General features: G+C 38.6%; 1 protein-coding gene across 1 annotated transcript; it reads left to right on the forward strand.

Moving 5' to 3' along the window:
- The first annotated feature begins 797 nt into the window (after positions 1 to 797).
- Positions 798 to 2,342, forward strand: c5h11orf96 (chromosome 5 C11orf96 homolog). Its single transcript, XM_053318551.1, has one exon. It carries the CDS (start codon positions 1,108 to 1,110, stop codon positions 1,486 to 1,488), a length of 381 nt encoding a protein of 126 aa, XP_053174526.1. The 5' UTR covers positions 798 to 1,107; the 3' UTR covers positions 1,489 to 2,342.
- Positions 2,343 to 10,340: the final 7,998 nt, after the last annotated feature.

Here is a 10,340-nt window from a genome sequence, read left to right on the forward strand (position 1 = left end):
AAAGTGAAAGCTAATGGAATCAGATATTTCGATAAGTGTCCCGTAAAGAAGTAACTACACAGTTTTTTCCTATCCTTTTTTAGGCTCATCTATTAATACTTTCTATAGATGTAATCTCACTTGCTTGCTTGTTATTTCTCACTCAGACTCTTCAGACAAACTGCTCTTGTAATTGGAGTACATGTGGAAATGCATAATAAAATCAGCATCTTTTAATGTAATATGAATGTGATACACCTCTTCTACATAAAGTAACTATTACTATTATAAGCATCACAAAGGTGGTCATTTCTTGTTATACTGAGCAGACATGTTCAACAACTCCTGTAGCTGCTCCGACAGCCGTCCTGCATTTATGAATAAAAAGTGTGCTAGCATTTGAGTCTCTGGCTCGGTTTGGTCCAATTTTCTCTCTGCTCTACTTTTCATCTCATGTTGGTCCCCTCCTCTCCTGATCAAACATCCTCCCTTTCTCCCTTTGTTTTACTATCTCAACTGTCTCTCTCTCTCTTTCTCTCCCTCTTTCTTTAAAATCTGTCTCCTTTCCTATAAATCAGTCAAAGCACACGCACCCTGCACACACGTAGATCTCATATGTTTATTTTGAGTGGGGTGACTGTGACTGTCTGGCTGCTACAGAGGCCCGGAACCGTGACTGAGAGGGAGGGAGAGGAGTGGGAGGGACCTGGCAACCACAGAGAGAGAGAGAGAGAGAGACAGAGAGAGAGAGTGAGTGGGTAGTGAGCTGCTATAAAAGAGGTTGCCGGAGCTGTCAGTAGCATTCGCTTCAACAGACAGAGATTCACACACACCACAAGTAACAGCCAGAGAGGAAAGAGACATCAGGTCCCAGCAGAGTTGAAACAGAAGCACTCAGATCGAGGAGTGAGACTTACCAGCGCACCTTAGGAGCAGTTCTTCTTGTACTCTTCAGTGTGGTTGGACTTGGAGGTTTAAGGATTGTTTGTTTATCCTGACTTTGGATGGACTCTTGCTTTATTGCTCCAGAAGCAGCGACCTGTTCTTCAAATAGGACAAAAGTGTGACACGTGCACGAGCAGCAAAGTTAGATTTGATTTCTTACTAATTTGGGCTCCTGTTCCACTTATGGCTGCTGTGCGTCAGATGGTTATGGAGGCTTCTGGCTTCCACGTCCTGCCAGCTCACCTTATGGCCTCAGCTATGGAGGAGTTCCCTCAGCAGCTGCCTGTCCCTAAGGGCCCAGCCAGGGGCAAGAGTCGCTCCCGCAGGCCACGTGAGGCTCGATTCAAAACACAGCCTGTCACCTTTGCTGAGATTGCAGAGGTGGAGGAAGAAGGCTCCTCGCCACTGGAGGAGGAGAGGGCGCGTCGCTCCTTCCTGCAGTCCCTGGAGAACCTGCGGCGGAGCACACAGACCCTTCATTGTCCACCAGCTGCTCATCACAGCTGCACCCCCACGACCACACAGGCCAGCCTGGACTCCAGTGACTCCGACTCCACTCAGTGAGTGCTGGGACGTGACCACCTCCAGGCCCCCCATGTTCCTCGCTTCGCCTTGATGCCGCTTCAAATGGAGGCCAACTGAACTGAACCAAACTGGCCTGTCTGCCAGCCTGCCTGTGTGTATAAGCTGCTGCTGTCATGCAAAACGTCTGCATTTAATATATACTAACATATCAACATACAGTATATAGCTTGGAGATGCATTTGATGCATATCTGTAAAGATCCTCACCGGTGCCACAGGCTGGTGATACTGCTGTATAGATATGATGAGTGTAAAGGTAGCAGATGACGCAGAGGTGAACACACTCTGACTCTTTAAATGTATTCCTTTTCTACTGTAGACATCTTTGAGGAAAACTTGAAAGATGAAAGATTTTTCCATTTTAAAAGCTGTATAGGTATTTTTGTTTCAATTCAGATTTTCTACTTGATCAGTCAACATAGAAAGGACTGTTTAAAAAATGTTAGTATTGCAACTTACCAAACTGTAAATTCATTGTCTAAGCAATGTACTGTGCAGCAACAGTGACCTGGCCGTCACTGAAGCAGTAGAGTACCATTACAAGGCTTTGTCAAGAGTTTGAGCTCTTGCTTTCCAGCTTCACGGTGAAAGAAATCTCTGCTCTTGCTTTGATTCCTGAGCAAAAAAAATGCCTTTCTAAATGTCTTTATTTATTCTTTTATTTTGTTCATAACCAAGTGCAGTTGTAGATGTGATATTTTATTGCTGTTTCTGACTTCTAAAGTCGCCTTGACTTTCAAAGAAAATCATAACCTTTGTACTTTATATTTGTTTTACTTTATACATATATGTTACAATGTTTGTCATATGTACTTTAATAAATATTTTCAAATATTTTGAGTCATTGAGTTTCTACCTAGAAAGTGCACTTTCAGAAACAAAATGCTGTTAGTGGAAAATGTTTAGATTAATGTTGCATGATTTACATTAAAACAGCTGACTCGCCAATCCTAAATTACTTACATTGAGTCCACAGTGTAAACATAAGCAGGGAGTGCAAAGGCTCAGCATCTTGGAAAGTAATATTATGACCCTAAAACTGTTTTTATAATGGGTGAAGACATAAAATGCTGTCATAAAAGGTCTCTGGCAAACTCATTCCTCACATAAAAGAGGAAGTTGCAGGACAAAGGGAAGTAATACATGGCCTTTACTGGCTGTCCATCTCTAGTGTTATTGTTAAGATAAACTCATGTCTGACCCATATGTAAACACTCAACCCTTGAGCTGCGTCTACCGCGTGCTGGTGACGCACTTTCAGTAATGTCAGGTTTTCATTAGCGAACTCAACCACATCAATCACTAGTCTGCTGAGAGAGGTGCCCTCTCAGTGCATCAGAGAGAGTCGCTGCAGCCGACCCCCCCTGTTGCTAATAACCCTCTTCTGCCTATCCACTCGGTGACAAGTGAAATGTGATGCATGACTTTCACCCGAGTGCAATTCATCAGCGTGTTACGGACTGAGACAGTGCTGCAGGGGTTTTAGTTGAGAACCTGCTTGGGTTGCATGTGGATAAACTAAGAATAGACTCTCTGCTTAAGTAAATCTGCAAGATGAGAGAGCTATTCTCTTATGAGGTATAATGGCTTAAGTGTTAGACTGAGATGCACGTGTCACAAGGAGATATGATCACAGAGGAACAGAGACCAGAGGAACAAACAGAGACCGGAAATCAATAAGGGTAACAGTGGGGATGACAATTCAGTTAAAGGGCTGGTGTTACACTATACATTTCTTATTATCAGCAGTCACATGAATAGAATAAAACCAACAATATGTTACACGTTCTCCAAAGTCTTTCTCATTTTCCTACATGTTCTGTGGCACTCAGTCCCAATCCCATTTGTTCCCACTATAGACTGTACTTAAAGAGGGACTTAAAGGTGTGGCATCACCCGTTGGTTTACATTGGAACCAGTGTGAAGCCCAGAGTTGCAGCTTACGGTCGATGCCAGGATCTTCCAAGTAAGACGTGTGGGGTGTTTCCTTAAACACTGTGGAAGCATGTCTCACCTCGGCTTACTGGGAACACTGCAGCAATCCACAGCTTAACATGACAACCAGGGTTGGGAAGGTTACTTTGGAAATGTAATAAGTTACAGATTACTAGTTACCTTATTTAAAATGTAATAAGTAATGTAATTATTTCAATTGCTTAATCAAAGTAATGCAACTTATTACATTTGATTACTTTTTGATTACCTTACTAATTTTCTAACAAATGATTTCAACTGCTAGGGTAAGTGTTCCCATTAAGCACCAAAATCTAAGTTCAGCTGTTTTTCATGGATACTGACATGATTTATAAGGGAGATCGATTCTTATGAAATTATCTATTATTTGTAAATGTACTCATTAGTTCATGTAGATTTCAGAATATAAAATAAAAAAGTCTGACATGGGCTTAATCGGTACTATGACGCCATTTAAGTTGCACGTCATGATTTATTTACAATTCCATTTTATAACCTATGTAAATATGGGTGTCTAACACTTGGTTACACAAGTTTCTCCTTATTGCTAAACCCAACTGAAAAGTACAATTTGATTAGTTCTTTCTTTTCTTCTATTTTTTTGATCTGTTACTATAACTTTGTCTTAATTCTTCTCCACTTAGTTACTTTAAATGATCAGATTTACTAAATAATTTCATATAAGTGACTTTCCTTTAAAAAATGAAGTAGATTTTACTTAATTAGTTTAAATAAATATTACTTATGCTTAAATATAATTAAATAACATTTACTCAATATTCTCACGGATGTTAAGTTTAGAATTAAGTACATTATACTTGATACTGGCGACTTAGATGTACTTAATATTGTGACAGTTAAAGTTACTTAGTTAATGTTAGTGCAAAATGTAACTGAGGTTTTAGTTATTTAGTAGTTTTTTTTTTAGTGTAGCTGCTTTAGCCAAATTGTGCAAAGAGGACAGATATCGCAATCAAGTAACATTAAAGGTATACTACGCAGGATTTGCGGCTTGGTGTTTGTAAACACACAGCAGTCGAAGTCGATTCCACTTAGACTCCTTGACAAGGACCAGCTGGTAGCATGTGAAACATCTCCATATTTCTCTCTCGCAAACACACAAACAAACACTTAGTCACTGTCATAGTCATTGTTTGCACAGTGCTTGTAGATCTGTCATCCTTAACAACATCGAGAATTACTGCCTGCTTTCACGTGTAACAACGTGACTCTGGAAGCATTTGCGTCACTGAGATTTTGCAAAAAGAGTGTGCAATAGTTTGAAAAGACAAAGAGAGAGAGAGAGAGAGAGAGAGAGAGAGACGGACAGACTGGAAGAAAGCACGATAAGAGTAACATATTTGTCATCTTGTGCCGAGGTGACAGATTGATCCAGTTCACGTGTTAGCTTTCCGCCCTCTTTCTCCAGCAACCTAGTTTTCATGTTGCAGCGGAGATTAGAGTCTGTGCGAGAAGTGAGGTTGGAGAGGCATCAGTGCAATTAATCTAACATTCATTTTCTCCACCACATCTGACACTCGGTATCGGCCGCACCTCCTTCCTAATTAGTTTCACTGTCTGATGCTAACTGCGTGACAGACGCTTGATGTCCTCAAGCTTGAAATACACAACATGGTACAAACACCAGCTATAACTTCAGTGCGGCCATGACTACTAATAATTACTGATTGTGAAGAGTCTGACAATTCAAGCCAGTTTTCTCGTAGGTCAACCACCAGAGTATGACTATGTGGTTGCTTTGGCTACTAAGAAACAAACACCAGACCAGATATTAGGAGAAAAATCCATCAGGCTCAAGAGAAATGCTTTTTTAAGGTCACACGTTTTAAAGCAGGAGCCTTGTCAAATGAAGGTGTGGAGTAAATTACAAGTTAAAACTTCACCCTTTTAAAATCTGAGGTAGGAAACCACACCTAGCGGAGCCCTTGAAGCACATTACTAGGAAATCAGAGGTTCAAACAGAGGTGATGCGGCCCTGTCACGTGCATAATATCTTTGCGAACAACCTGGCAGCAGATGAAATAGCATAAAAGGACAATCATTTATAAAATACAGCCTTTAACACAAGATGTACAAACATTCACAAGCAACATAACCTCAAAGTGTCTCGAGGGCAAGCTGAAATACTTAATGTTGTTGAAGCATCAGTGTTTTTTTTCCATGCTGTTGATGGGATGTCAGGATGTTTCAAAGGTAACATCACTGCTTTAAGTGCACCACAGTAATAACAGTGTGTTAGCTGGAGTCTGACGAGCCAGATGGGATGACACAGGGCAAACAGCTAACAGTTAGAAATGCACGTGTCTCCTACTGGCCCTTTTACTCATCTGAATGCAACTAAAAACATTTCCTCTCATCTTATACTTCCAATCAACAGACTTTTAAACTTTGGTTAAAGGTATATCACATAAATATACTCAGTTGTCAGCCGTGAAGTTTAAGTAGAAATTACTTTGTATGATGATGAATTTCTCTTTTTATTGTTTCATCACAATTTGTATATTGTATGCTAAATTTGTATTAAATAACATGCATCTAACACCTTATATTTTAATGAAATGATGGCACTTAAAAAAAAAACCCTCATGTCTACTACTTTTTCTTTTTTTTCTTTTTCTTTTTTTTTTAACCCTCCTGTTGTCCTCTGGTAAATTTTGACCCTGGAGGAAACAGGCGTTGAGTGAAAAAATAGGTATAATTTCATTTAAGTGTGGCCTGTTGACCATAAATTTATAAAAAAAAATATGTGTAAAACATGTGCTAACAAGTTACATTTAACTTGTTACAAAAGATTAAATATATGCAAGCTTTTTTTTCTTTCTTCGGTCAAAAAGGGATGAGCAGAATTTTTCTTTTCATATTTAGAATAATAAAAAATAAAATCACTGGCAAACAGAAACAAGAAATGACCTGTTGACCTGCATGTGCTCTTAACTACACTGTGTGTTTATTTGCCACAGAGATGAAGAAATCCTGTCAGGAATTGGCAGAAGATGTTTGACTGCAACAACTGGGAACAAGGTTGGTTTGCAGATACTGGTCTTTATTGATTTGTATTATTTATTGATAGTGACTGTACATTTTGAACCGTCTTATTTTTGCCTAAATGATCCTCGTGATTTCAGTCAGTGCTCAAGAGCCAAAGCGACGTGGACTCAGCAAGACAGCACACAATCGCTGATCTGTGGCTGAGGCACGTGGAGAGGTTATGCACTTTATAATAATAATAATTATGATAAAGTAAAAAAGTATGGGTTCACAACCACATGGTTCACTTCGGAAATATCAGGTTGAGAGATAACAAAGTATTTCCTATCATCTATCAGACAAAATATGTTTAAAGTTATTTATAATTTGATAAATGTTGATCAACTGCAGAACTGGAACTATTTCACAACCACGTCTTCATGTACACTGAGGCCTGAGTTGATCAACTGCCATCACCATCGTGTCCACAGGCCAGCAATGAAAAACAGGGATGGCATTTTGATGTATGTTGAAGTTAATTACCTTACTACTAAACAACTGACTAACATATATTTATTATTACAATTACAAATAGAAGTACTACATAAACTGCTACAAATTAAAAATGTCATCATATACAGATTGTTGTGTTTTATCTTTTGTTTTTCTTTAGTTAAGTCTGAAACAAAGGATCTGGGAGATTAAGTTTATATGCTGCTGCAGTTCCAAAGGATGATAGTTTACTTACCAGACATGAGCCAGTCAGCTGGTTGATGACGAGAGGATGCCTAGAAACAGAGCAATACATCCCTCAGACCCCCGTTAGCTCGAGTTCGTCCCTGAAGTTCCAGCCCTGACCACAGAGCAGCTCCTGCAGCATCATTTATAGCATATGCAGAAGTCAGCAGGATACTTGGAACAAGTAAACTGACATATTTTACTGCAGCAACAAACCTCAACAAACCAGCAGGGCACCTCCACCAGACTCTAGCTGCACTGTAATAAACAGATTTTACCTCATAGATCTGATTCCTTCATGCATAAAACATGAAATTAAGATTCTGCTTCTTGTTTGCCTAAACTGTAAATTATTTTTTTTTAACAAAAACTACTGTCATGCCGGTTAAGTCCTTTTAAATTTTAATTTGTGGATCATGCAGTGTTAGTCATGTATAGTCAATGGGAAGACAACAGGAGGGTAAAAGTGCTATCTACTTATTGTTTTCTGATTGCTGCTTTCCATCATCCATGTTTTTATCTACATTATTATTTACTGTCTATAGGAGATTAATCAGGTGCTGTGCATGAATTAAAAAGACAACGCACATTGTTTAAACATCGACAAAGAAGATATAATACAATAACACAGGGACATGCAAGAAAAAAGAGCTTTGACCATATAAAGTCTTTTTTCAACCACAGTAACATCTTGAAATGTTTCAAAAAAGATTAATTCCATTGACTCAACACATAATATTTCTCAGCTGACTTCACTAAGATTAGGTGTGCTCCTCTTTCACCACATGTGAGAATGTGTTGGGCACAGAGAGACATTCAATAACACTACTGAGGTCTAACAGGTGCAGGAGGGAATTTATCTAACAAAGCTTTATGACTCAACAAATGACAGTTATGGTTAATCATCCAGTGCTTTGTTTAAGGTTAAAAGAGTGTTTGTGGAAATTGTCTTCTATAATAAATCATGCAGCACTCTCATAAACTGAGCTTCAAAGCAGAGATAGCTGATAAGAAATATCACTGCAGCCTAAAACAAACTAACTGTTCTTCCTTTTTATGTGAAGATTATAATCTGCTCTTACAGAAGCAATTTAAGTGTTCCAGTTAGTCAATAATAATTCATTTATTGTTTGTTTTATTGAGCATTTTAAGTGCACAGACAGATTGTACAGAGCTGAGAAGGAGCATACAGAAAAAACAAAACAAAAAAAAAGACACAAAAACCATAAAAAAGGGAAAAAGAGACACAACAAATAAGATAGATTCTATATATCAGTAAAGAATAATAATAAATAATGAATAAAATAGTTTAGTCTTTCATAATAAACTGTCTATGGTTGATGTGAATGTGCATAAACATATTTTGAGTTTATCTTGCATACCTAAGAATTGAGTGGCACAGTCTTACATAATCCTTGTTTTAGTCCTCAAAACAAGAAGAACATGTCTTCAAAACAAGCCAGCTTTCTGCCTTGTTTGGGTTACAAACACCAGCTGGGTGACCGGACCACGGGGGCAGAGAGGTTTAGAATTTTTGGGGTCAGTAGGATCAAAAAAGACGTTTTCATGGTGGCACTGAATGACGGCTGTCTCACTTTACTGGTGTAAAAAATCTTTCATTTACATCTTGGCCACTGTCAAGGCTACATTACTGATGGGCTCTCATACAAAGGTCAGCATTAATAATATCTGGTACATGGAACAAGAGTCCTCTGCCAAGTTGACAACATCTACTCAGTGATTCCACCCACAGCCTGGAGATCATTGTGGTAAACAGCCTGTTGCTATGTGTTTGTCACATTTCTGTCTCAGAACTCACATCAGCACACTTAACCTAATTACATTTTGATAAATCTATTGACATTTATAGCAATGACCATGTGATGGCTACTTGCCTGGCTGGTGCCCATTGAAGTATGCAATGAACTTCATAATGTCCAGCTGAATATTTGATCTTTTATATGCATTTTAAAAACAACACTCAAAAGTCTAAAGGTCACCAAAATGGATGGCAGGATGAAAATATGAGACAACTCTGCTTGTCTAACATCCCGGGACAAAATGATGGGCACACTGGTCATTCAGGGATTAGAAATTGCATTTTTTAAAATTAGCATTAAATAGGGTGGAATTACTTTGACTGATGGATTTAGGATGATGTAAGGGGCTTTGATGTTTGTTTGTGTTTCATACCCTTTCATATTATTTTGTGCCAGGTCAAATATATGACACTTTTTTTAGAAAAATGCAAAATTTTAATTTTTAAAATCTAATTACCACTTACATGTTGAGATAAACAGAAGCTGGTAAATACGATAACTCCTGCATTGCATAAATGCAGTATCAGCGAGGCCCATAATTTCATTGTATCCTGTACAATGACAATAAATTCTATTATTCTTCTTTTGTGTATCTGATGCTCATGCTAATATGACTAGTATCCTGTCATGAAGAGGTACCCTAAACTAAACTTAAAACATACTATTTGAAAATCAGGATACTTCTGAGGACCACCATGAGTATTCTTATCAGCCATCCAATAGTTGTTCAGATATTTTATTATATTTTATTATAGTGCTGAACCACTTGATTGACAGACCAAGGAGGAACAGACAGCATAAAAACTGACCACAGAGCTTACATGGCAAAACACTTAAATGTGACTGTAAGAAAAACTCTGTGAACTCTTTTCAAATGCAGACAATGTTCAGTGTTCAATGTGTGTGTGTGTGTGTGTGTGTGTGTGTGTGTGTGTGTGTGTGTGTGTTTGTTTGTTTGTTTGTTTGTTTGTGTGTGTGTGTGTGCATGTGCGCATCTGTGCTCATAGTATGTAAGTGTCCACATGTGTATGCAAACCTGCTTGTTGTCTTAACGGCAGCATGCTCCTGAAAGCATCCCTGACCTACATCCTATTCTCATGATTTAAGGAGGTGTCTGGTGGGACTCAGAAAGCAGTGCCTCCAACATTCAGCATGCTCCTTTCATCTCTCTCTCTATTTCAAAGCTTTCCTGAGCTCTTCATCTCCCCCTGGTGCTGCAGAAAAGAGGTGATTACGGATGCAAAACAGAAGGTGACCCACATACCTCCTCTACCAGTGTTCTATTTCCTTAAAATTGTCCTTTTTGTGGTTT

This window comes from Scomber japonicus, chromosome 5 (genome assembly GCF_027409825.1).
Source record: "Scomber japonicus isolate fScoJap1 chromosome 5, fScoJap1.pri, whole genome shotgun sequence".
Classification (NCBI taxonomy): domain Eukaryota; kingdom Metazoa; phylum Chordata; class Actinopteri; order Scombriformes; family Scombridae; genus Scomber; species Scomber japonicus.

Bases quoted from the DNA above. Each gene is read 5' to 3' on its own strand.
- c5h11orf96 (XM_053318551.1), top strand. From the start codon at position 1,108: ATGGCTGCTGTGCGTCAGATGGTTATGGAGGCTTCTGGCTTCCACGTC.